The sequence below is a fragment of the Oncorhynchus mykiss genome, chromosome 20, assembly GCF_013265735.2.
Source record: "Oncorhynchus mykiss isolate Arlee chromosome 20, USDA_OmykA_1.1, whole genome shotgun sequence".
Classification (NCBI taxonomy): Eukaryota; Metazoa; Chordata; class Actinopteri; order Salmoniformes; family Salmonidae; genus Oncorhynchus; species Oncorhynchus mykiss.
In genome coordinates, this window is record NC_048584.1 from 2880162 (window position 1) to 2908124 (window position 27963).

At 46.4% G+C, this 27963-nt stretch overlaps 1 protein-coding gene across 3 annotated transcripts in view; it reads left to right on the forward strand.

Moving 5' to 3' along the window:
* The window catches only part of LOC110498819 (dynamin binding protein), a 124711-nt gene extending 97240 nt beyond the window's left edge, over positions 1-27471 (forward strand). For 2 of the 3 annotated variants that reach the window (XM_021575455.2, XM_021575456.2), the window contains 12 exons: positions 222-321; positions 6529-6676; positions 11771-11788; positions 22863-23062; positions 23183-23313; positions 23541-23645; positions 24375-24503; positions 24635-24967; positions 25409-25597; positions 25704-25902; positions 26228-26907; positions 27142-27471. In XM_021575455.2, the coding sequence (XP_021431130.2) occupies positions 222-321; positions 6529-6676; positions 11771-11788; positions 22863-23062; positions 23183-23313; positions 23541-23645; positions 24375-24503; positions 24635-24967; positions 25409-25597; positions 25704-25902; positions 26228-26907; positions 27142-27327 (2418 nt within the window). In that variant the 3' untranslated portion in view covers positions 27328-27471. The remainder of the gene's footprint in view (positions 1-221; positions 322-6528; positions 6677-11770; positions 11789-22862; positions 23063-23182; positions 23314-23540; positions 23646-24374; positions 24504-24634; positions 24968-25408; positions 25598-25703; positions 25903-26227; positions 26908-27141) is intronic. The other variant, XM_036955607.1, reaches the window with a different exon arrangement.
* The last annotated feature ends 492 nt before the right edge of the window (positions 27472-27963 follow it).

Consider the following 27963-nt stretch of genomic DNA (forward strand, 5'->3'; position numbering starts at 1 on the left):
AGAGCTTATGTATTGCACATCTAACTTATATATATATATATATATACACACGCACCTACGCACACACTATTTTGTCATTCTAAAATGTTTACCCAACTGCCCAGAGACAACATATAAAAACAAATACATCTTGCAGAGTTGTTGATTCATGTGTCTATGTAAAAAAAAATATTAAAAAGTTCAGTAAATATTTCTGTACCTCTTTCTGCTCTAAACTAAAGGTGCAGAACATTGACTATGACGGTCTCTTTGGCAACATCAACTCTGTGATCGACCTCTCGCGTCGTCTCTTCAAGACCCTCCAGGACACTGACTCCATTGGTAATGCCAACCCTCGACTGTTTTTATTTGAAAACGTAGTGACTTATGTTACGATCTACTAGGTGTGGTGGTTGGAATCAGGCGCAGAGAGCAGGGTTCAGTCGTTTCTTCACATTTATTCCCCAGCGCAACAAAAACAGTCACGCCAACACACAGGGTGTAAAATGAGTTGCCAGTCAAAAACAACAGGACTAAACAGTCCGGAGAATAAATACAGGAAAAAATCACACCATCAAAACACAGAGTAACAAAAACAAGCCCGCACAAATACCCAGCGGGCCTAGTGCCCCTAAATACCCTACAAACAAATCCTAATACAAAACAGGTGTACCCAATTAACCAATAACCCAAAACAAACGGAAAGGGAATCGATGGCAGCTAATAGGCCGGCGACGACGACCGCCGAGCACCGCCCGAACAGGAAGAAGCACCCTCCTCGGCGAGGTTCGTGACAGTACCCCCCCCCTGACGCGCGGCCCCTGCAGCGCGCCGACCCCGGCCTCGAGGACGACCCGGAGGACGAGGCGCAGGGCGATCCGGGTGGAGGCGATGGAAATCCCTCAAGAGGGAAGGATCTAAAATGTCCCTCCCCGGTACCCAGCACCTCTCCTCCGGACCGTACCCCTCCCAGTCCACGAGGTACTGCAGGCCCCTCACCCGGCGTCTCGAGTCCAGAATAGCTCGTACTGTGTACGCCGGGGACCCCTCGATGTCCAGAGGGGGTGGAGGGACCTCCGGTACCTCACCGTCTTGTAGAGGACCAGCTACCACCGGCCTGAGGAGAGACACATGAAACGAGGGGTTAATACGATAATAAGAGGGAAGCTGCAATCTATAACACACCTCGTTTATCCTCCTCAGGACTTTAAATGGCCCCACACACTGCGGCCCCAGCTTCCGGCAGGGCAGGCGGAGGGGCAGGTTTCGGGTCGAGAGCCAGACCCTGTCCCCTGGTGCGAACACCGGGGCCTCACTGCGGTGGCGGTCAGCGTCTCTCTTCTGCCGTTCACTGGCCTGCCTGAGAGAATCCTGGACTGCCCGCCAGGTCTCTCTAGAGCGCTGTACCCACTCCTCCACCGCAGGAGCCTCGGTCTGACTCTGATGCCATGGAGCCAGGACCGGCTGGTAGCCCAGTACACATTCGAATGGCGACATATTCGTGGACGAATGCCGAAGAGAATTCTGGGCTAACTCTGCCCACGGGACGTACCTCGCCCATTCTCCTGGCCGGTCCTGGCAATACGACCTCAGAAACCTGCCCACTTCCTGGTTTACTCTCTCCACCTGCCCATTACTTTCGGGGTGATATCCAGAGGTAAGGCTGACCGAGATCCCCAGACGCTCCATAAACGCCTTCCAAACCCGAGATGTGAACTGGGGACCCCGATCGGAGACGATATCCTCTGGGACCCCATAGTGCCGGAAGACGTGGGTAAAAAGAGCCTCTGCAGTCTGTAGGGCCGTAGGGAGACCAGGCAATGGGAGGAGACGGCAGGACTTAGAGAACCGATCCACAACGACCAAAACGGTAGTGTTCCCCTGAGTTGGGGGAAGATCAGTAAGGAAATCTACCGAGAGATGGGACCATGGCCGTTGTGGAACCGGGAGGGGCTGTAACTTCCCTCTAGGAAGGTGCCTAGGAGCCTTACTCTGGGCGCATACCGAACAGGAAGATACATAGAGCCTCACATCCCTAGCTAAGGTGGGCCACCAGTATTTCCCTCTAAGACCCCGCACTGTCCTATCGATCCCCGGATGACCCGCAGACGGTAGTGTGTGAGCCCACCGAATCAACTTATCACGGACACCAAGCGGTACGTAACTTCTACCAGTCGGACACTGTGCAGGCGCAGGTTCAACCCTCAACGCCCGCTCGATGTCCGCGTCCACCTCCCATACCACTGGGGCCACCAGCCGAGAAGCTGGGAGGATGGGAGTGGGTTCGATAGACCGGTCCTCGGTGTCATAGAGACGGGACAGCGCGTCGGCCTTAGTGTTGAGGGAACCTGGTCTGTAAGAGATCGTAAATCTAAAACGTGTAAAGAACATGGCCCACCTAGCCTGACGCGGATTCAGTCTCCTCGCTGCTCGAATATACTCCAGATTACGGTGATCAGTCCAGATGAGAAAAGGGTGTTTAGCCCCCTCTAGCCAGTGTCTCCACACCTTCAGGGCCTTTACCATAGCTAGTAACTCCCGGTCCCCCACATCATAGTTCCGCTCTGCCGGACCCAGCTTCTTCGAAAAGAAAGCGCAGGGACGGAGCTTCGGTGGCGTGCCCGAGCGCTGAGACAGCACGGCTCCAACCCCAGCCTCGGACGCATCCACCTCCACTATGAATGCTAACGAAGGGTCCGGATGCGCCAACACGGGAGCCCCAGTGAACAGTGCCTTCAACTGGTTGAAGGCTCCATCAGCCTCTGCTGACCACCGCAAACGCACCGGCCCCCCCTTCAGCAGTGAGGTAATGGGTGCCGCTACTTGGCCAAAACCCCGGATAAACCTCCGGTAGTAATGGGCAAACCCTAAAAACCGCTGCACCTCCTTTACCGTGGTCGGAGTCGGCCAATTACGCACGGCGTTAACGCGGTCACACTCCATCATCATCCCCGAGCTGGAAATGCGATAACCCAAGAAGGAAACGGCTGGTTTGGAGAACACACATTTCTCAGCCTTGACGTATAGGTCATGCTCCAGCAGTCGCCCAAGAACCTTGCGCACCAGGGAAACATGCGCGGCGCGTGTGGCAGAATAAATCAAGATGTCATCAATATAGACTACCACACCCTGCCCGTGCAAGTCCCTGAGAATCTCATCTACAAAGGATTGAAAGACGGCTGGAGCATTTTTCAACCCATACGGCATGACGAGGTACTCATAGTGGCCTGATGTGGTACTAAACGCTGTTTTCCACTCGTCTCCTCCCCGAATACGCACCAGATTATACGCGCTCCTGAGGTCCAGTTTTGTGAAGAAACGCGCTCCGTGGAATGATTCCACCGCCGTAGCGATGAGAGGTAGCGGATAACTAAAACCCACCGTGATCGAATTGAGACCTCGATAATCAATGCACGGACGCAGACCTCCCTCCTTTTTCCTCACAAAAAAAAACTCGAGGAGACGGGTGACATGGAGGGCCGAATGTACCCCTGTCTCAGAGCTTCCGTGACATATGTTTCCATAGCCAGCGTCTCCTCCTGTGACAGTGGGTACACATGACTCCGGGGAAGTGCAGCGTTCTCCAGGAGGTTTATCACGCAATCCCACTGTCGATGGGGTGGTAATTTGGTCGCCTTCTTCTTACTAAAAGCGATAGCCAAATCGGCATATTCTGGGGGAATGCGCACGGTGGAAACCTGGTCTGGACTCTCCACCGTCGTGGCACCGATGGAAACTCCTATACACCTCTCTGAACACTCGTCTGACCACCCCTTAAGAGCCCCCTGTTTCCAGGAAATAAGGGGATTGTGAATAGCCAGCCAGGGAACCCCCAACACCACCGGAAACCCAGGTGAATCAATAAGGTAGAAACTGATCCTCTCCCTATGATTCCCCTGCGTTACCATGTCCAGCGGAATCGTGGCCTCCCTGACCAGCCCTGACCCTAGCGGTCGGCTATCTAAGGAGTGCACGGGGACAGGTGGGTCTATCTGCACTAACGGAATACCCAATTTACGGGCGAGTCCACGATCCATAAAACTCACAGCTGCGCCTGAATCGACTAGCGCCTTATGCTGAAGAGAGGGGAAAAATGCAGGGGAAAAAATGAACAAAAACATGTGACCAACAGGGAGCTCTGGGTGAGTTTGGTGCTTACTCACCTGGGGTGGCCGAGGAGCGTTCTGCCGACCATCTCAACTCCCAGAAGGACTCCTCCAACACCGGTCCGAAGTGTGTCCTCTCCGTCCACAATAGGAGCAGGAGGAGCCCCCTCTGATCCCCCTAGATGCAGCTCCTCCCAACTCCATCGGAGTGGGAGTGGGAGAGCTGGAAGGTGGAATTAACAGGACCCCTTCTGAACGCCCGCGGGCAGCTAGCAGGTTGTCCAATCGAATAGACATGTCTATTAGTTCATCCAGGGAGAGAGTTGTGTCCCTGCAAGCCAGCTCCCGGCGGACGTCCTCCCGGAGACTACACCGGTAATGGTCCATCAGGGCCCTGTCATTCCACCCAGCACCAGCAGCTAGGGTCCTAAACTCCAACGCGAAGTCCTGCGCGCTCCTCGTCTCCTGTCTGAGGTGGAACAGTCGCTCACCCGCCGCTTTACCCTCTGGTGGATGATCGAACACTGCTCGGAAACGGCGGGTGAACTCCAGGTAGTTGTCCCGAGCCGAGTCTGGACTGTTCCAGACTGCGTTAGCCCAATCCAGGGCCCTGCCCGTTAAACAGGAGACGAGGAGGCTCACACTCTCCTCACCCGAGGGAGCCGGACGCACAGTAGCCAGGTAGAGCTCCAGCTGGAGCAAAAATCCCCGGCACCCAGCAGCCGCTCCATCGTACTCCCTCGGGGGGGAGAGACGTAGTGCGCCGGACCCAGAGGACGACGTAGGTGGAGTAGGTGGTGTCGGCAGTGGGGGAGCTGGGGTAGACGTCGGGAGACCACTCCTCTCCCATCGTTCCATCCTCTCCATCATCTGGTCCATCGCGGTACCAATCCGATGGAGGACAGCTGTGTGGTGATGAACGCGCTCCTCCATAGTGGGGAGAGGAGTGGTCGCTGCTCCTGCTGACTCCATTTCGAAGGTGCGGGCTTCTGTTACGATCTACTAGGTGTGGTGGTTGGAATCAGGCGCAGAGAGCAGGGTTCAGTCGTTTCTTCACATTTATTCCCCAGCGCAACAAAAACAGTCACGCCAACACACAGGGCGTAAAATGAGTTACCAGTCAAAAACAACAGGACTAAACAGTCCGGAGAATAAATACAGGAAAAAATCATACCATCAAAACACAGAGTAACAAAAACAAGCCCGCACAAATACCCAGCGGGCCTAGTGCCCCTAAATACCCTACAAACAAATCCTAATACAAAACAGGTGTACCCAATTAACCAATAACCCAAAACAAACGGAAAGGGAATCGATGGCAGCTAATAGGCCGGCGACGACGACCGCCGAGCACCGCCCGAACAGGAAGAGGCACCCTCCTCGGCGAGGTTCGTGACAACTTAATGATTAGAAAAACTTGAAAGATGTGCCTCCCACTAAGTCTGACTGAGACCCAACTCAAAGTCCTCTGGGCTGTTTTGGCACATCGATAATAATATGTGCTTTAACTGGTTGGTTGTTCCTCACTCAAACAGCCACATGTACAGCCACACACAGCCCTGAGCGCTGCTCCCTTCCATGACAACTGTTGTATTTTCAACAACAATGAGAGGTCTCAATCCCTCAGGGAAAAAATCATATTTGAGAGAACCAATAAAAAATCTCAAGACGAATATTGCATCAACAAATGGACTCCTTTCCAGACCAGTGTGTCACAGCTCTCCCTCGCTGTGTACCTCGTGGGTCACGTCAGCCAGGCTTCCTCCCACTATGGCCATCACACACTTGACTTTGGGAGATGCGGTTCGGAGGGAGATGGTAGACTTAAAGAAATAATCTAGACAAAAGTCCCAAACCAGTTTTCCATTACTTTCTTTAAAGGATAAGTTCATATTTGTTTAACCAAATCTCTATGTTTGATGTAAATGGCATGTTATCGAAGAGTCCAGACATGTTTTTGGCGATTTCACTTGGTTTTGAGAAACTTAATTATGCTCATTCTGCAGTGCAGTATATTCCATTGTGTTGGACTCGAGCGATACTTCTCTGTGTAACCAACGCATGCACACATGGTAAAGTATCACTCGAGTCCAACAAAATGGGATATAACTTTGCGGGAAAAAGTTTAGAATTACACAATGTCATGTGTAAAACATCTAAAGACCTGCATCACTATACTGAGAGTGTTGCCGTTTCTAAAACGACGTATTTGGGTGTTATTGGAGCCTTTGTTCATGTTTTAGCCGTGCCCTGGTAGTGCAGAATGAGCATGAGGGACTATATTGCTGGTTGGGGTAAGTTTCTCAAAACCAAGTGACTCTTCTCTAACATGCTATTTACATAAAACATTTAGATTTGGTTGAAAAATATGAACTTTACCTTTAAGTATTGATAAATGAGGAACAATAAAATGACAGTGGTATTGCTCTGTTGCATTTCCCAGGAAAAGTGTTCTTGGACTTTAAGGTAGAGCTCGAGGAGGTGTACAAGATCTACTGTCAGAACCACGATGACGCCATTTCTCTCCTGGAAATGTACGAGAAGGACGAGAGCATCCAGAGACACGTGCTGGAGTGCCTGGAGAAACTCAGGTGACTACACACAAACAGAGCAGATTTAAAGCCTGAGAGAGAGACCACAGTCCCGTCCAGAAGCCCATACCACCATGGGCAGATCTGAAAGAATTGGATAAGTGTAAGCAATATGGCAAAATTTCCACCTGAGGGAAATTTAGAGGTACTACCACATTGCTTGAACCAATCCGACCATTTCAGATCTACATAGGTGTCTAAGGGGTAGAAGTTATTGTTTTTTGGGACAAGGCCAATAAGTGCTATCAGGTCAATTCCATTTTAATGCAATGCATTTGGCAGATAAATAGTCATTCAAATTAAGGTTTTAAAACTACAATTTTCAATTAGGAATATTTGATTTTATTTCATTGTAATTTCAGTTAACTTCCTGATTTCACTGGAATGAGTGACATTGACTCCAACTCTGCTTTCACCAATGTATAGTGCCTTCTTTTTTCCCTCTCCTCTTTTTCAAAATGCTGGATGCCACCAGTATTCTGTTCCCTACATGTACCCAGTCATTTCACATAAATGTAGAAGAAGAAAAAGGAGACGAGGAAGAAACTTCAGCTTGTTGAGAAATACCCCATGGTTGCGTCACAATTCTTAACTCTTACGTAACCTCAACCCATCCTTTCTTTGCTTTGGATTGAAACCAGTTTTTTTGTTTACCAGCAACCGTGAACGAACGGACACAAGGAAAGGGAGTTATATTCCAAGGAGAATTGGGACATACTAAAACAAAGCATTGTTTAATGAGACATTGTGCCATTATGTACTATTGCATGTGAATTGATAGAGAAACCTTACTCACCCTTCTGCAATGAGTGGCGTGTTTGTGTGTGAGCCTGTCTACTTGTGACATCAACATCTAGAAAATAATTCTACATTGACCAAATGGATGCACCATGTTGTTGAAAATGGATTGTAATGGAAACCGTATTGTTGTCATAGAAATCTCACCTCATTGAGGTTGAGAGATGGAATACTTTGTACTGGGTTTTTAGACTTATGGAATAGTATAGCCTGATCACATTCTCTTTGTACTGGGTTTTTAGACTTATGGAATAGTATAGCCTGATCACATTCTCTTTGTACTGGGTTTTTAGACTTATGGAATAGTATAGCCTGATCACATTCTCATTGTACTGGTTTTTTAGACTTAGACTGGATAGGCTATGAACAGAATATTAACAGCACTAGGTACTCATGCTACCACTAGAGTGAAATATGTATGTGAGCCTGTGTATGAAGGACTTATTATTGCATATTACAAGCAATGATGACCATTGGGCAACCGGAGGAAAATCTTTGCATATCTTTAATGTAGCTAGATTCTTGCCTCTATTGATTGAGCTCGGATTTGGTCATGGTAGAAGAAATCTGCCTAGCAACTAGTAATGCCTTGATTTAAATGAATCTGAGTAGAGTGGAGCTACTTTGCCATGCTTCCATACTTTGAACTCATCTCGAGCATAGGCATCGAGATCATTTGGCCTTATACCCCTAAGCACACTCACGCACAAACACTATGTATGAGTAGTCCAATGCATGGGATGTCCTTTCTGTCCCAGTACATTGTAATCATGTGGAGTTTGAAGAATGTGCCCTGCCTAGTTTCACCTCTCCAGTCTTGTTTCACCCAGTCTTTCAGCAGAGACTAGGGCTAACACCGTTTTGTTTATCCACTAGTGTGCTGGTGTGGGCTTTGTTTGAAGAAAGATACTATGATTCATTTAAAAAGAAGGGCCTGGGCAACGGCGTTCTGTGTTCAACTTGGCTCAACTTTCTTCACAATTGCCTAGAATACATGTCGTAAGTAAGCTTGATGTACGAGTATACACCCTGAAAAGAGGGCCTTACCTAGGGCTGTGACCATATTACCGCCACACCGGCAGTCATGAGTCATGACCGCAGTCAAGTTCCATGTGACCGTTGAGTCATGTTAATCTCCTTTTATGCACTCTGGACATGCGTTGATAGTGCCTGACCATCAGGTCGCGAATGGCCTCGTACTCAGGGCTCTATTGTCCCTCCATCAGGTTGCGAATGGCCTCGTACTCAGGGCTCTATTGTCCCTCCATCAGGTCCTAATGGCCTGGTACTCAGGGCTCTATTATCCCTCCATCAGGTCGCTAATGGCCTCGTACTCAGGGCTCTATTGTCCCTCGATCAGGTCGCGAATGGCCTCGTACTCAGGGCTCTATTGTCCCTCCATCAGGTTGCTAATGGCCTCGTACTCAGGGCTCTATTGTCCCTCCATCAGGTCCTAATGGCCTGGTACTCAGGGCTCTATTGTTCCTCCATCAGGTCGCTAATGGCCTCGTACTCAGGGCTCTATTGTCCCTCCATCAGGTCGCTAATGGCCTCGTACTCAGGGCTCTATTGTCCCTCCATCAGGTCGCTAATGGCCTCGTACTCAGGGCTCTATTGTCCCTCCATCAGGTCGCTAATGGCCTCGTACTCAGGGCTCTATTGTCCCTCCATCAGGTCGCTAATGGCCTCGTACTCAGGGCTCTATTGTCCCTCCATCAGGTCGCGAATGGCCTCGTACTCAGGGCTCTATTGTTCCTCCATCAGGTCGCGAATGGCCTCGTACTCAGGGCTCTATTGTCCCTCCATCAGGTCGCGACTGGCCTCGTACTCAGGGCTCTATTGTTCCTCCATCAAGTCGCGAATGGCCTCGTACTCAGGGCTCTATTGTCCCTCCATCAGGTCGCGAACGGCCTCGTACTCAGGGCTCTATTGTCCCTCCATCAGGTCCTAATGGCCTCGTACTCAGGGCTCTATTATCCCTCCATCAGGTCGCGAATGGCCTCGTACTCAGGGCTCTATTGTTCCTCCATCAGGTCGCGAATGGCCTCGTACTCAGGGCTCTATTGTCCCTCCATCAGGTCGCGACTGGCCTCGTACTCAGGGCTCTATTGTTCCTCCATCAAGTCGCGAATGGCCTCGTACTCAGGGCTCTATTGTCCCTCCATCAGGTCGCGACTGGCCTCGTACTCAGGGCTCTATTGTTCCTCCATCAAGTCGCGAATGGCCTCGTACTCAGGGCTCTATTGTCCCTCCATCAGGTCGCGAACGGCCTCGTACTCAGGGCTCTATTGTCCCTCCATCAGGTCCTAATGGCCTCGTACTCAGGGCTCTATTATCCCTCCATCAGGTCACGAATGGCCTCGTACTCAGACCTCTACTGTCCCTCTAACCATTCTGACATCAAAGCAAATGCAGTCAAACATCAAACACTTATCACCAAAACAGTATCTACATGTTTTGACCTCAAAAACCACGTTTCTATCACACCATTTAATGCGGATGAATTACCTGATGCATCAACAAAGTGACGACCGGGCTGATGGAAATGCCGGGACCGTTTTATACATGGTCCCGGCAGACAATCTTTCTATTCAACATGGTAGGATGTTTTTGTGTCTGTAACATTAATTACGTGAGAAATGGTGACGGAAACGCCTTAATATTGATATAATAACCATCATATCGAAGTAAACTTGGAGTCACACAATGATATGCTGTGTGGTCCTCTCACTACGACTCGGGAAACCGTACAGTTTATTAGGCTACAAATTAAATAAATTGTGTTGAACTTCACAGGTTGGTGAATGTGCAACGTGATGAGCTTGATGCTCCTTTCCAATAAATATCAAGGGTCTTATTCTGGTGACATGATGATCAATGCTTGGCTGCCTTTTGACAAATACAAATCATATCGCTCTTTTGTCCATAATAATCTCATCGTGTAGGTAGCTTACCTGCACTGTATTTGCAAGCTGTTGGCTAGAGCGCATGTGCCAAGACCAGAGTGGGCACGTTTGCCCTATAACGCAACAGTTTTTGTGACAAAAACACCAATAAAGTTGAAAATGCAATGGAAACCCATTTAACTTGTATTTTTAATTTGGTACATGGGAATTTAACAGTAAAAGTCATCACACACAGGCTTTTATCCACAAAAAGTAAGTTTGATGGAAGCATCTCTGGAGAGAAAATGTGCATATTGTTTTATGCAAAAACTATATATATTAGCATGAAAATCTATCGCAAATTAGATGGAAACCTAGCTACTGTGATGATCAGTTTGAAGAAAGAAGTTCAAGAATAGGTTGAAACTGAGTGGAAAACATAGTCGTTGTGGATGCTGATTCTAAGCCAAACACAACTAAATGGACAGCGCTTCAAAGGTGATTATTCATTCGGCAACACGTTTTACTTGACACCCAGTGGCATAACACATTATGGCAACGGTCATAATGTCGTGGAAATTCTTCCACAGGGACACTCAAAGTCAATCTTAAATGAATCATTCTTTATTTGTTAGCGCACTTGTTGGTTGGAAAGGATGCAGTGCCTTAGACAGCTGTGCAACTCTGTGTACTACAACTTGTGCTACAACAACAGCCGTTGCTATAGCATTGGACAGTTTATTAACTCTAACTTGGATTCATGGATTTCTGCAGTTGAACTACGAACTTTAAAGCTCTTAAAATTAGCACTCCAGGGTGAAGTTTCCTCTTGGTACAGATCTAGGAACAGCTCTCCTTCCCCCAATCCTAACCTTAACCATTGGTGAAGGAAATGGAAAACTGACCCAATATCAGCATGTAGGGGCAACTTTACCCTACACCCAAAGTTGGCACTACAGTATATGTTACAAGGGTATGCAAGGCTAGATTAGAAAAGTGTATCCTCTCATAATTGAGTGTAGCATCGAAATTGACATTGACATTTAATGTAGTGTATTTTGTTCAAGATTTAAGTGGATTTGACACTGCAGGTTGTATGACTTCTGTACGGTTTACTGCTGTGTTTCCTAAGGTTGTTTGTGTGATCCTCCCAAAGCCTGGAATGTAGCTGTGGTCTTTGAGATGAACAATACCAACTTTCCTATCACATCTTAGTGCTAATAAACTCTTAACTGCTAGACAATAGCAGTGACTGTCTGTTAGGGAAACACCTGATTACTGGACAGGAAGGTATAATGTCAAAGACCCTTTATGCTCTTTAGCCAAGCTTTATAATGTCTTCTGTATGTGTTCTTGTCTCACTCTCACTCTCCCCATCCCTCTGCTTCTCCCACCCTCTTCCCCATCCCAGGGCGGTGTATCGCGACTGGTAAGTCTCCCTAAAGAGTGTTGCTATGATATCTGCATGAGAAACCGCCGGACTGCATGACTGTGGCTCACTAACCCCAAAATAAGCTTTGTCTACATGTGTTTTCTCCTTTAATAGTTTTAAAGCTGGTGTGTGTGTGCTGAACATGTTTATAGTACTTAGATGCACTTGATTTAAAGTGCCTTCAGAAAGTGTTCATACCCCTTGTTACAGCCTGAAATCAAAATGGAATAAATATTGATTTTTCCTCACCCATCTACACACAATACCCTATAATGACAGTCAAAACATGTTTTTATAAATGTTTTCAAATTTAGAGAAAATTAAATACAGATATATAGAGGGGAGAACAAGTATTTGATACACTGCCGATTTTGCAGGTTTTACTTACAAAGCATTTGCAGGCTTTACTTACAAAGCATGTAGAGGTCTGTCATTTTTATCATAGGTACACTTCAACTGTGAGAGACAGAATCTAAAACAAAAATCCAGAAAATTACATTGTATGATTTTTAAGTAATTCATTTGCATTTTATTGCATGACAATCCATCAGGCCACTATGAGGTCTACCTGTGTTGATTCTAAGCTTCCTGGAGCAACCTGAAGTGGTTTAATTGACCCTAAAGGTGTTTTGATATACCCAACCTGCAGTTTGTGAAATACACCGCATTCAACCCTGTGTAAATCAGTCGTTTCTTAACGTAAAGACTTAAAACGCAGGATTCCGTAAGAGCCTACCCCAATGAGGATATGTGTTCAAGTTCAGCTTCCTGTGTCAACTGGAAGTGCCCCTATGGAGACCACTATGCTCTTGGACTCTTTCAACACTCTAGAGATTGTTTTATACCCTTCCCCAGATATATGCCTCATCAGAATTCTATGTCGGAGCTCTACGGGCAGTTCCTTGGACTACATGGTATAGTTTCTGCTCTGACATGCACTGTCAACTGTTGGACCTTATATAGACAGGTTAATTTATCCTAAATCATGTCCAAACAATTGAATTGGCCACAAGTGGACTCCAATCAAGTTGTAGTGACATCTCAAGGATGATCCAAGAAAATGGGGATGCACCTGAGCTCAATTCATAACAAAGGGCTGTGAATACTTACAGAAATATCTCATTTATATATTTCATTTTTATTTTTGTATTTTTTTAACTTTGTCATTATTGGGTATTGTGTGTGAGAAATAAATAAATGTAATACATTTTAATTCAGGCTGTAACAAAGAAAAATGTGGAATAAATTTAAGGGGTATTAATACTTTCTGAAGGCACTTCTAGCTTGCCTCGGGTCTAGGGGGGCAGGGTTTGCAAATATGATACTATTCCATTAGTTCCATTGTATCGGGGGAGTTTAATCAAGCACACCTTAAGTATTTGAGAGAAAGCAAATACTATTTTGGCACAAGTCTGGAGCTCACACAATGTGCTGCTGTGTTTTATGCTCTGTGTGTGTATGTGCATCTGTGTTTACTGTTGTGACTGCCTTTGGTAAAGTGAAATGTTGACTTCTGTTTTGTGGGACCAGTTTTCTAAGGGCCAACAAAGATTGTTGTTGGTGACTGAACAGACATAGTACAGTACTACTGTACTACTGGAGTACAGTAGTAATCCCTTCACCATTTACGTATGGACAATATTTTATTAACTGAAATAATCTACTTTAAGATATTCATCAGAAAATTGCTTTTAAAGCTAATAATTTATTTATTATTTTGAAATAAATTCTTTACCCCCTTTTCTCCCCAATTTCGTGGTATCCAATTGTTAGTAGTTACTATCTTGTCTCATCGCTACAACTCCCGTACGGGCTCGGGAGAGACGAAGGTCGAAAGCCATGCGTCCTCCAAAACACCCCGGAAGCCAGCCGCACCAATGTGTCTGAGGAAACACTGTACCTGGCGACCTGGTTAGCGTGCACTGCGCCCAGCCCGCCACAGGAGTCACTAGTGCGCGATGAGACAAGGATATCCCTACCGGCCAAACCCTCCCTAACCCGGACGACGCTAGGCCAATTGAGACTCTCTGGCCGCCTGGAACCCAGACTCTCTGGTGGCACAGCTAGCAGTGCCCTAGACCACTGCGCCACCCGGGAGGCCCCCAGCTAATAATTTAACATTCAAAATATACAGATCTTCATTTGCTTTGCTGTAATTAGCTTTACATATAGTATCTTACCTATAGATTAAATATCAATCATTGAATCCTGTGTAAGGTTGCCTAAGTAGCTTTTTCTCTTGGAATACATTAAAACTAAGTCAGTAAAGGTGGATGTTATATAGTTACTGGACACATGTTGAGTCCCTCCATTTCCACATGAGTCTCATCATTCAAATATGTGCACTTTTGATGATAATGATTGAATGGCCAGCACATTCCTTACATTCACAATATATACAAAAGTATGTGGACACCGCTTCAAATTAGCCGATTTGGCTATTTCAGCTACACTCGTTTCTGACCGGTGTGTAAAATCGAGCACACAGCCATGCAATTTCCATAGAAAAACATTGGCAGTAGCCTTACTGAAGAACTCATAGGATACCACCACTCATAGGACACCACCTTTCCAACAAGCCCTGCTAGAGCTGCCCGGTCAACTGTAAGGGCTGTTATTGTGGAATGTCTAGGAGCAACGATGGCTTAGCCGTGAAATTGTAGGCCACACAAGCTCATAGAACGGGAACGCCGGGTGCTGAAGCACCAAAAAATTGGTTGCAACACTACCACTACTCCTTGGTTGCAACACTACCACTACTACCACTACTCCTTGGTTGAAACACTACCACTACTCCTTTGTTGAAACACTACCACTACTCCTTGGTTGCAACACTACCACTACTACCACTACTCCTTGGTTGAAACACTACCACTACTACCACTACTCCTTGGTTGCAACACTACCACTACTACCCCTACTCCTTGGTTGCAACACTACCACTACTACCACTACTCCTTGGTTGAAACACTACCACTACTCCTTGGTTGCAACACTACCACTACTACCCCTACTCCTTGGTTGCAACACTACCACTACTACCACTACTCCTTGGTTGCAACACTACCACTACTACCACTACTCCTTGGTTGCAACACTACCACTACTCCTTGGTTGAAACACTACCACTACTACCACTACTCCTTGGTTGCAACACTACCACTACTCCTTTGTTGAAACACTACCACTACTCCTTGGTTGCAACACTACCACTACTACCCCTACTCCTTGGTTGCAACACTACCACTACTCCTTGGTTGAAACACTACCACTACTACCACTACTCCTTGGTTGAAACACTACCACTACTACCACTACTCCTTTGTTGAAACACTACCACTACTACCACTACTCCTTGGTTGCAACACTACCACTACTACCCCTACTCCTTGGTTGCAACACTACCACTACTACCACTACTCCTTGGTTGCAACACTACCACTACTCCTTTGTTGAAACACTACCACTACTACCACTACTCCTTTGTTGAAACACTACCACTACTACCACTACTCCTTGGTTGCAACACCACCACTACTACCACTACTCCTTGGTTGCAACACTACCACTACTCCTTTGTTGAAACACTACCACTACTCCTTTGTTGAAACACTACCACTACTACCACTACTCCTTTGTTGAAACACTACCACTACTACCCCTACTCCTTTGTTGAAACACTACCACTACTCCTTGGTTGCAACACTACCACTACTACCACTACTCCTTGGTTGCAACACTACCACTACCGATCACTACTCCTTGGTTGCAACACTACCACTGCCAATCACTAGTTCCAAACGGCCTCTGGAAGCAACGCCAGCACAACAACTGTTTGTTGGATCGTCATGAAATGGGTGTCCATGGCCGAGCAGCCTCACGCACACAAGCCTTAGATCACTGTGCGCAATGCCAAGCGTCAGCTGGAGTGGTGTAAAGCTTGCCGCCATTGAACTCTGGAGCAGTGGAAATGCGTTCTCTGGAGTGATGAATTACGCTTCACCATCTGGCAGTCCGACGGACGAATCATCTGGGTTTGACGGACACCAGAACACTACCTGTCCCAATGCATAGTGCCAACTGTAAAGTTTGGTGGAGGAGGAATAACGGTGTGGGGCTGTTTTTCATGGTTCTTGCTAGGCACCTTAGTTCCAGTGAAGGGAAATCTAAATGCTACAGCATACAATGAAATTGTAGCGATTCTGTGCTTCCAACTTTGTGGCAACAGTTTGGGGGAGGCCCTTTCTTGTTTCAACATGACAATGCCTCTTAGCACAAAGCGGTTTGCTGAGATTGGTGTGGAAGAACTTGATTGGCTAGCACAGAGCCCTGACTTCAACCCCGTCGATCACCTTTGGGATGAATTGAAACGCAGACTGTGAGCCAGGCCTGTTCACCCAACATCAGTACCCAACCTCACTTATGCTCTTGTGGCTGAATGGAAGAAAATCCCCACAGCAATTTTCCAGCATCTAGTGGAAAGCCTTCCCAGAAGTGTGGAGGCTGTTATAGCAGCAATGTTCCAACATCTAGTGGAAAGCCTTCCCAGAAGTGTGGAGGCTGTTATAGCAGCAATGTTCCAACATCTAGTGGAAAGCCTTCCCAGAAGTGTGGAGGCTGTTATAGCAGTAATGTTCCAACATCTAGTGGAAAGCCTTCCCAGAAGTGTGGAGGCTGTTATAGCAGTAATGTTCCAACATCTAGTGGAAAGCCTTCCCAGAAGTGTGGAGGCTGTTATAGCAGTAGTGTTCCAACATCTAGTGTAAAGCCTTCCCAGAAGTGTGGAGGCTGTTATAGCAGCAATGTTCCAACATCTAGTGGAAAGCCTTCCCAGAAGTGTGGAGGCTGTTGAAGCAGCAATGTTCCAGCATCTAGTGGAAAGCCTTCCCAGAAGTGTGGACGCTGTTGAAGCAGCAATGTTCCAGCATCTAGTGGAAAGCCTTCCCAGAAGTGTGGAGGCTGTTATAGCAGCAATGTTCCAGCATCTAGTGGAAAGTCTTCCCAGAAGTGTGGAGGCTGTTATAGCAGCAATGTTCCAACATCTAGTGGAAAGCCTTCCCAGAAGTGTGGAGGCTGTTATAGCAGCAATGTTCCAACATCTAGTGGAAAGCCTTCCCAGAAGTGTGGAGGCTGTTGAAGCAGCAATGTTCCAGCATCTAGTGGAAAGCCTTCCCAGAAGTGTGGACGCTGTTGAAGCAGCAATGTTCCAGCATCTAGTGGAAAGCCTTCCCAGAAGTGTGGAGGCTGTTATAGCAGCAATGTTCCAGCATCTAGTGGAAAGTCTTCCCAGAAGTGTGGAGGCTGTTATAGCAGCAATGTTCCAACATCTAGTGGAAAGCCTTCCCAGAAGAGTGGAGGCTGTTATAGCAGCAATGTTCCAGCATCTAGTGGAAAGCCTTCCCAGAAGAGTGGAGGCTGTTATAGCAGCAATGTTCCAACATCTAGTGGAAAGCCTTCCCAGAAGAGTGGAGGCTGTTATAGCAGCAATGTTCCAACATCTAGTGGAAAGCCTTCCCAGAAGAGTGGAGGCTGTTATAGCAGCAATGTTCCAGCATCTAGTGGAAAGCCTTCCCAGAAGAGTGGAGGCTGTTATAGCAGCAATGTTCCAACATCTAGTGGAAAGCCTTCCCAGAAGTGTGGAGGCTGTTGAAGCAGCAATGTTCCAGCATCTAGTGGAAAGCCTTCCCAGAAGTGTGGACGCTGTTGAAGCAGCAATGTTCCAGCATCTAGTGGAAAGCCTTCCCAGAAGTGTGGAGGCTGTTATAGCAGCAATGTTCCAGCATCTAGTGGAAAGTCTTCCCAGAAGTGTGGAGGCTGTTATAGCAGCAATGTTCCAACATCTAGTGGAAAGCCTTCCCAGAAGTGTGGAGGCTGTTATAGCAGCAATGTTCCAACATCTAGTGGAAAGCCTTCCCAGAAGTGTGGAGGCTGTTGAAGCAGCAATGTTCCAGCATCTAGTGGAAAGCCTTCCCAGAAGTGTGGACGCTGTTGAAGCAGCAATGTTCCAGCATCTAGTGGAAAGCCTTCCCAGAAGTGTGGAGGCTGTTATAGCAGCAATGTTCCAGCATCTAGTGGAAAGTCTTCCCAGAAGTGTGGAGGCTGTTATAGCAGCAATGTTCCAGCATCTAGTGGAAAGCCTTCCCAGAAGAGTGGAGGCTGTTATAGCAGCAATGTTCCAACATCTAGTGGAAAGCCTTCCCAGAAGAGTGGAGGCTGTTATAGCAGCAATGTTCCAACATCTAGTGGAAAGCCTTCCCAGAAGAGTGGAGGCTGTTATAGCAGCAATGTTCCAACATCTAGTGGAAAGCCTTCCCAGAAGAGTGGAGGCTGTTATAGCAGCAATGTTCCAACATCTAGTGGAAAGCCTTCCCAGAAGAGTGGAGGCTGTTATAGCAGCAATGTTCCAGCATCTAGTGGAAAGCCTTCCCAGAAGAGTGGAGGCTGTTATAGCAGCAATGTTCCAACATCTAGTGGAAAGCCTTCCCAGAAGAGTGGAGGCTGTTATAGCAGCAATGTTCCAACATCTAGTGGAAAGCCTTCCCAGAAGAGTGGAGGCTGTTATAGCAGCAATGTTCCAGCATCTAGTGGAAAGCCTTCCCAGAAGAGTGGAGGCTGTTATAGCAGCAATGTTCCAACATCTAGTGGAAAGCCTTCCCAGAAGAGTGGAGGCTGTTGAAGCAGCAATGTTCCAACATCTAGTGGAAAGCCTTCCCAGAAGAGTGGAGGCTGTTATAGCAGCAAATGGGGGAACAACTCCATATTAATGTCCATGATTTTGGAAGGAGATGTTCGACATGCAGGTGTCCACATACTTTTGGTCATGCAGTGCATGTAGGGCCCTATAAAATCTGTGATGTGGAGAACGTGGAAGGAATCATGAAATTTAGACATTAAAAAGGAATTCCACAATATTCAAAAATGTATTGAACTTAGTAGGGAATCAACTAAATGTATTGAACTTAGTAGGGAATCAACTAAATGTATTGAACCTAGTAGGGGATCAACTAAATGTATTGAACTTAGTAGGGAATCAACTAAATGTATTGAACTTAGTATGGAATCAACTAAATGTATTGAACTTAGTAGGGAATCAACTAAATGTATTGAACTTAGTATGGAATCAACTAAATGTATTGAACTTAGTAGAGATTCAACTAAATGTATTGAACTTAGTAGGGAATCACCTAAAAGTATTGAACTTAGTAGGGAATCAACTAAATGTATTGAACTTAGTAGGGAATCAACTAAATGTATTGAACTTAGTAGGGAATCAACTAAATGTATTGAACTTAGTAGGGAATCAACTAAATGTATTGAACTTAGTAGGGAATCAACTAAATGTATTGAACTTAGTAGGGAATCAACTAAATGTATTGAAAATGTATTAATTTGCGGAATGCATCAGTGATTGGTATTTCCTACAACTCTCTGAAGAGGCATTGAGAATTCCCCCTATCTGTGTATGTGCGGTGCGTGCTTCTACAACTCTCTGAAGAGGCATTGAGAATTCCCCCTATCTGTGTATGTGCGGTGCGTGCTTCTACAACTCTCTGAAGAGGCATTGAGAATTCCCCCTGTCTGTGTATGTGCGGTGCGTGCATCTACAACTTTGTGTAGCATTTAGTGATGATGTTAATGAGAAGTCTTCTGGTAGATGGAAAGGCTTTCCCAAAAACCTTCCCAAAAATTAAATGTTAACTACACTGAACAAAAATATAAATGCAACATGTAAAGTGTTTCATGAGCTGAAATAAACGATCCCTGAAATTTTCCATATGCACAAAAAGCTAATTGATCTCATATTTTGTGCACACATTTGTTTACATCCCTGTTAGTGAGCATTTCTCCTTTGCCAAGATAATCCTTCCACCTGACAGGTGTGGCATATCAAGAAGCTGATTAAACATCATGGTCATTACATAGGTGCACCTTGTGGTGGGGACAATAAAAAGTTACTCTAAAATGTGCAGTTTTGTCACACAACAGAATGCCACAGATGTTTCAAGTTTTGAGGGCGCGTGCAATTGGCATGCTGACTGCAGGAATGTCCACCAGAGCTGTTGCCAGAAAATGTAATGCACATTTTTCTACCATAAGCCGCCTCCAATGTCGTTTTAGAGGATTTGTCTGTACATCTAACTGGCCTCACAACCACACACCACGTATGTGTATGGGGTCATGTGGGTGTACGGTTTGTTGATGTCAACGTTGTGAACAGAGTGCCCCATGGTGGTGGTGTGGTTATGTTATGGGCAGGCTCAAGCTATGGACAACAAACACAATTCATTTTATCAATGGCAATTTGAATGCACAGAGATACCGTGACGAGATCCTGAGGCCCATTGTCGTGCCATTCATCCGCCGCCATCACCTCATGTTTCAGCATGATAATGCACGGCCCCATGTCACAAGGATCTGTACACAATTCCTGGAAGCTTCCATGGCATGCATAATCACCAGACATGTCACCCATTGAGCAAGTTTGGGATGCTCTGGATCGACGTGTAGGACAGCGTGTCCCAGTTCCCACCAATATCCAACAACAAAAAACAAAGACATGTCACAAATTGAGTTCCTGCCCATGTCCAGTAACTTCTCACCCTCTTCAATGGCTGTGACAACATTCCACAGGCAACAATCACTGCATGAAGCTAATGGTGGTCACACCAGATACTGACTGGTTTTCTGATCCACGCCCACAGGTATCTGTGACCAACAGATGCATATCTGTATTCCCAGTCATGTGAAATGCATAGGTTAGGGCCTAATTAATTAATTTAAATTGACTGATTTCCTTATATGAACTGTAACTCAGCAAAATCTTTCAAATTGTTGCATGTTGCGTTTATTTTTTTCAGTATACGAAGTAGCCTATTCTTACCTGGCAGAATGATACCCACTGGAATGATCCAAATAATCATGGTATTTGTTTTGCAAACTCTACCATCAAATGACTAAACTCTACAAAAACACAGCTAAACAAAATCTTGCTAGGAATTAAGGGGTAATCCAGAACTCAGAAGTGTTCTGCTGGTGTGGTTTGTTCTGGACTTAGAACATCACATTTAGGTTTTTTTTCTATTAAAAAAGTGCATTTTAGAGGGGAAAATGGACACCTGGGACATCATTAAGGAGAAAACTGAATTTGGGGGAAAAATACTAATACTTTTACAGGGCCCTACAGTACATATGCACTTGTAGCTGGATCAATGGCACAAATGTGAGCGTGTGTTCAGTGTCATTGATGAAGGGCAGTGGTCACCAACCTTTTCTCAGTCAAGATCACTTCCGGAGTCTCAATGCAAGCCGATATCTACCACGCAGATTTTTTTTATCTATAGGCCCAATACGTCATCACTGCATATTGGCTAAGCTTGAATTGCCCTGCCGATGTTGTTCTTTTCAGACCATTTTGAAATGATATGTTTTTGTAAAGTTTGGTATATGATCACACTGGTAATATAAATGTTTTTGTATTACTTGTGAGGCACAGCTGAGTGAGCATAATGATTTCCTTTTTTCCTGGATCGATGGCCTGCATCTGAGGGTCAGACTGAGGAGAGGGAGAGAGCAGTGGTGAGGCTACCTCGAGAAAAGGGAAACAGTCTTCCAGCTGATGGCAAAACTCTAGACGCACTGCATTATTGCTGCCTCACGCGCTAATTCATGTTGTTAGCTACCCCTATGAACAGAAATATTCCTCGATTATTAAAAAAAAGACAAGCCGCAAAATAATAACAATGCAACTTATGTAATTCATTGCAGATGCAGTGCTGTGTGAGTGGAAGTAGGGAGAAAGTGCATTTTATGGATTATAAGTGTTGATAGTGCTGAATAGCGACTTAAACATAACATAAAAACAGCAGCTTTTCGCTGTATTCGTTGAGTCTCTAGTCATGATTTTAAATGTTTTGAAATCTCACAGTATCGACTTTGCTGTGCATTCGAGTCTTCCTTTTAGTCAGATGTTCAAGGAAACTGTGCAGACACGGTAATCTGAGCTATCTGATTGGCCAGTGTTAGGCCTATATTGTAGGTGCACTTGATTTGCTCTCTAGGCCTACCGGGTATCGTTGGGTTTTTTACATAAATGTTTGGTTGACTAGGAATACCTTGGAAATCGACCGGTTGGTGACCACTGATATAGGGCATCACTTGGCGAGGGACGTGTCAAGTGATGTCAGAGTTGGTGGGTGTAGCCAGCATGGTTTGTGGTTGTGTCCCTTCCCAAAGTGACTGGTGGGTGTAGCCAGCTTGGTTTGTGGTTGTGTCCCTTCCCAAAGTGACTGGTGGGTGTAGCCAGCTTGGTTTGTGGTTGTGTCCCTTCCCGAAGTAACTGGTGGGTGTAGCCAGCTTGGTTTGTGGTTGTGTCCCTTCCCGAAGTGACTGGTGGGTGTAGCCAGCTTGGTTTGTGGTTGTGTCCCTTCCCGAAGTGACTGGTGGGTGTAGCCAGCTTGGTTTGTGGTTGTGTCCCTTCCCGAAGTGACTGGTGGGTGTAGCCAGCTTGGTTTGTGGTTGTGTCCCTTCCCGAAGTGACTGGTGGGTGTAGCCAGCTTGGTTTGTGGTTGTGTCCCTTCCCGAAGTGACTGGTGGGTGTAGCCAGCTTAGTTTGTGGTTGTGTCCCTTCCCGAAGTGACTGGTGGGTGTAGCCAGCTTGGTTTGTGGTTGTGTCCCTTCCCGAAGTGACTGGTGGGTGTAGCCAGCTTGGTTTGTGGTTGTGTCCCTTCCCGAAGTGACTGGTGGGTGTAGCCAGCTTGGTTTGTGGTTGTGTCCCTTCCCGAAGTGACTGGTGGGTGTAGCCAGCTTGGTTTGTGGTTGTGTCCCTTCCCAAAGTGACTGGTGGGTGTAGCCAGCTTGGTTTGTGGTTGTGTCCCTTCCCGAAGTGACTGGTGGGTGTTCCAAAGCATCTCTTGCTCACATTCTAATTCTCTCTCTGTTTTGAATTTCAATCCTGTCCTTTCCCATTTCTCCTCACTCCTCCTTTACCTTCAAACTCTCTCTCTCTGTATTTCTCCATCCCCAATCCTCACCACCTTTCTCTCAATCTCCTTCCTATTATCCCCCCTCTCAGGGGGAAGACCAACTACATCAACCTGGGTTCATTCCTGATCAAGCCGGTGCAGAGGGTGATGCGGTACCCACTGCTACTAATGGAGCTGCTGAGTGCCACGCCCGAGTCTCACCACGACAGGCCCCTACTGGCCCAGGCACTGCTGTCCATCAAAGAGATCAATGTCAACATAAATGAATACAAGAGGAGGAAGGACCTGGGTATGAGCAAACGCCTGTACACGCTGGTCCCCTTCCAAAACTGAAGTTGGAGACCCTTGCTTTAGTTTACTAGTGTATTTAGCAACAGTTTTTAACTCATGTGTCCCCTTCTGTCCACAGTGCTCAAGTACAGGAAAGGGGACGAGGACACCCTCATTGACAAGATCTCCAAGCTGAGCATGCACTCCATCATTAAGAAGTCCAACCGCGTGAGCAGCCACCTCAAACATCTCACCGGGATCTCCCCCCAGGTATGGCTAAAGGTTGACCAAAGATGACCTCCATGGTCACAATACATTTGTCCATGACTACATTGATTGAGTGTAAAATAGAAGTGGCCGTAAGTCTCACTATGTCTGTCACATACATCTTTAAACATCTCTAAACTAGCGGCAGTCTTCCCTTTGCACTCCTATTTGAATTTGGACTGGTGATGAAATCTGTAGTTGCTGATGATTCTCCACCCCCTTTTCTTCAGATCAAAGATGAGGCGTTTGATGAGGCAGAGAAGAGGTTCCGACTCCAGGAGAGACTCATCAAGTCCTTCATCAGGGACATCTCTCTGTACCTGCAGCATATTCGGGTAAATAGTAATATCCTACTACATACAGTCACACTATAGTATGTAGAATCACACTTCAAACGCATTCATTCACATACAAGTGAGTTGGTCATTCAAATACAAGCATTCAGAATGAATGCAAGCAGAAGACTGGGCTCCCGAGTGGCGCAGCGGTCTAAATCACTGCATCATAGCAGCGGCTGTTGTCAAGTTGTAGTACACCTGAGTTGCACAGCGGTCTAAGGCACTGCATCTCAGTACAAGAGGCGTCACTAAGGTCCCTGGTTTGAATCCAGGCTGTATCACATCCGGCCGTGATTGGGAGTCCCATAGGGCGGTGCACAATTGACCCAGCGTTGTCCTGGTTTGGCCTGGGTAGGCCGTCATTGTAAATAAGAATTTGTTCTTGACTGACGTGCCTAATTAAATAAAGGTTAAGTGAATAAAATAAAGATATGTGCATGTCAAAAAGCACATATAATGGATGGTATGCACGATTGCTAATGTTCAATCACTATCAGCGATACCCACCTAGACTGTTTCTACTGTAAACTTGCTCCAAAATGGACTTTTGACCAGGGTTTTCTTCCTTCGGGCATACAACTGAAAACTATTTTTAAAAAGTCCCTTTTTGCCTCAGTCCATTTTCTTCCAATTGGTGCCTAATGAACACGACCCAGATCAATCACTCTTCTTCTATCATGTCATCGGCTGGCCCATGTGTTGACTGGCGTGTGTGTTGTCCAATAGGAATCGGCCTCAGTGAAGGTGCTGGCTGCTATCAGTTTCTGTGACATCTACACAGACCGGAGCCAGCTGGACCCTGAACGATTCCAGAGAGCCCACCGTTCCATTAGCGACAAGCAGTTCCCCCACTTTGTGAGTGTTGACATCCAATTTTGTTCTAATCATAAGACCGTTATGAAGCATGTCCCAATATAGAAAACAAGCTAAAAGGTTCTTCCCTTTCCCGTGTGTGTGTGTACATGTGCGTGTATGTGTGTAAGCAGAAGGAGCGAGCGGAAGCCTTGGTCATCTTCCCTCTCACCCAGCTTCTGCTCATGTTTGCCGGGCCCCACAAGCTCATTCAGAAGCGCTTTGACAAGCTGCTGGACTACGACAACTGCAAGGAGCGTGCTGAGCGCCTCAAAGACCGCCGCGTCCAGGACGAGCTGCAGGCGGCACGCAACAACTACGAGGCGCTCAATGCCCAGCTGTTGGACGAGCTGCCCAAGTTTCATCGTGCTGCTGAAGACCTGTTTACTGGCTGTGTGAGAGCCTTTGCACAGGCCCAGAGAGATTTTACCAAGCTAACGCTAGGGCAGCTGCAGCCTTTGCTACAGGTAAGTGTGTGTGTGTGTGTGTGTGTGTGTGTGTGTGTGTGTGTGTGTGTGTGTGTGTGTGTGTGTGTGTGTGTGTGTGCGCACGCGCTAGAGGGTGACATTATGTTGGGACCTGCATGCCATATTTATTCTAAATCAAATTCAGGACAGGACATGTTGGACACCACAGGCATGGACAATACAGGAATTATTACAATATATATTTTTTGTATTCTTGATATTCAGAATTCAACTTTTGAGTGCAGAGTGCTAGAGGTATTATAGTATTACAGTATCCATGCGTTATTGGCATAATTGATCTAGCTCCCAGCTGAGTGAATGGCATCTGCATGAGACCACATTAATTTCTAGTTAATGTCTTACTGGCACACAAGGGTTACTGCTGGCTTTAGTAACTAGTGTCTATTGCTTTTTCTCACTCTTGATTCTCTCTTGCTCCAGTTATCATGCATTGGGGGCAATGAGGGGAACCTGATATCATTGTTCCAAGAGGAGTATGGTAGAGTCCTCCAGCTTCTACAGCGCTTCAGCTTCTGCCAAGAGAGCCTCCCACCCTCCACCTCCACACGCAAGCCTCTTGACAAGAAGACCCTGGAGAAACAGACTTCCAAGAAGCAGTTGCAGGGACCGGTGAGTGTTTCTGCTTACCTAGATGCCAGTTCCACTTGGCATAATAATGATATATAATGATGTACTAATGGTGTTGAAAGTCTGTTTCTCTCTCTTGATATCTTAGCCTAACTACATCCTGCAGACAGATGAGCAGAGAGCAGGACTGTTGGCCCGGTACGGCCCAGAGAAACTCTTCCAGGCGGAGAGGAACTTTAACGCGGCCCAGGAGTTGGACGTGTCCATATTAGTGGGAGACATGGTGGGCGTCATCAAACAACAGGACCCCATGGGTAGCAACAACCGCTGGCTCATCGATAACGGGGGTAGGTATGGGGTGCAACACAAGAAGCAGAGCTATTGAGATGGACAATATTGGTTGGGAAATAATGGGGCTGTAGGTACTCTACAAAATCATGTGGTGACAATAGATAGTTTTGCGGACTTATTTGATTGTACGTGCTTGTTCCGATCCCAAAACCCTTGACTGCAGACTGTAAAATAAAGTGTAACTTGCTATTTTTGTTTACACTGAAGTTGGTTGGTGGTAGTAGAACTCATTGATTAGTGTCGTATAGTGTGAAAATTAATGCGATTCTCCATTGGCATGATTGCTGATCAGTGATTAATTCATATTTTTTCTCTCTGCAGTCTCCAAGGGCTTTGTGTACAGCTCCTTCCTGAAACCCTACAACCAACGCAGGAGCCAATCGGATGTCTCCATTGAGAGCCAGTCCTCCAATGAGTCAGGCTATGGTGGCTCATCCCCTGTGTTCTCCCGCCAGAACAGTAACAGCACGCTGACCTTCAACCAGGAAACGTCAGCCGTCAGCTTCTCCACTGCTCCTCACACAAGCCACTCCTCACCCCGCCCCAACCTTGACCTAAACCAGGACCCCACCCTCTCCCGCAGAACTCACCACAGAGACACTCCCTCGCCAAACCGCAATCCTGCAGACTCCCCCAGAAATCCCTCCAATCACCGGGACCTGTTGGACCCAGCGCTCCGAAACTCCCCCAATCACAGAGACATTACAGACCCCACCTACCGACAGTCCTCTAATCACAGGGACTCATTCGACTCAAGTAAAACAACAACAACCAATCACAAGGAGCTGTCTGACTCTTCGGAGACAGAATCTTGTTCTTCGCACAGAAACAACCGTTTGGGTCTATCTCAGAGATCTGGCCCAACTGAGGCGGCCCTCGGCTCGTACCAACGGAATGGAGACTTTGGTGGTCAGAGGAGGTCCCCATACTCAAGGGATGAGTTCATTGAACCAGAGGCGGAGCCCAAACCTGAGCTAGAGTCAGAGCTCGATGGGCATCAGGTATGACGGGCCTACAATAGGACTGTGAAATAAAGTCTGTTATTAGAGGAATGTAGATAAATCAGTCATTTGATAAATGGTTATGTTGTGTATTTATTATGTTGGAATAGGTTTTCAAGTATTCCTCAAAAAATTATTGTTTGAAACCATCTTGAATGCAGTATTGTAATTTTACATTATTGCTTTGTTCAGACATTGTTAACAGAAGACAATCTAATAATTTTTTCATTCTAGATTTACTATGCCATCTACTCATTCACTGCCCGCTGTGCTAACGAGCTGAGCATCTCGGCCAATCAGCGTGTCCGCATCCTGGAGTTCCAGGACATGAACGGCAACAGCGAGTGGTGGCTCGGTGAGGCGGGGGGCAGGCGAGGCTACATCCCCTCCAACTATATTCGCAAGTCTGAGTACACCTGAAAAATTCCCCTGGGGGAAGGTGCCTCCTAACCCCCAAAGTCAGAGCCCCCACACTAGAATGAGCTCACCCCGTGATAGCAGACTGCTCTCCAGACTCCAAACAACAACAAACATACAAACAAACACTTAAACAAATGACCAAACCATCAACAGGATATCTGGTGCCTTAATATTGAAGGGGATCTGTGGTTGAGGTTTTATTTGGGGGGGGGGGGGGTGCTCTACCGTGCTGCTGATCTACTTCTTTGAAAGTTGTTAAATGACTATACTGTATTTATAGACTTTTTTCATTTTTGTTACTACTTGGGAGTGTCTCTTCTCTTTTCCCTCATATGCTGTGATACACTTGTGAGTTGCCCAGTCTCAGAACCAAATACTCTGGGTCTATAGAGTTGGTTATATGTTAGATAACCTCATTGGGGAAGCTTATTGGGCTGTGAGTTAGGAATTTGAAGGGGTTTGGTTCAGACTTCAAAACTCAAATATCCTGAGGCCTAAACTCAGACAAGACTTCCAGTATAACATTTCAAGTGTGTGTATGTAATTTAGAGCATTACCCTACAAAGTGAACAGTGAGACGAGGATGATAATGATTTTGTGCAGTATATAATCTACTTGTGAGACACTGGTGCTACA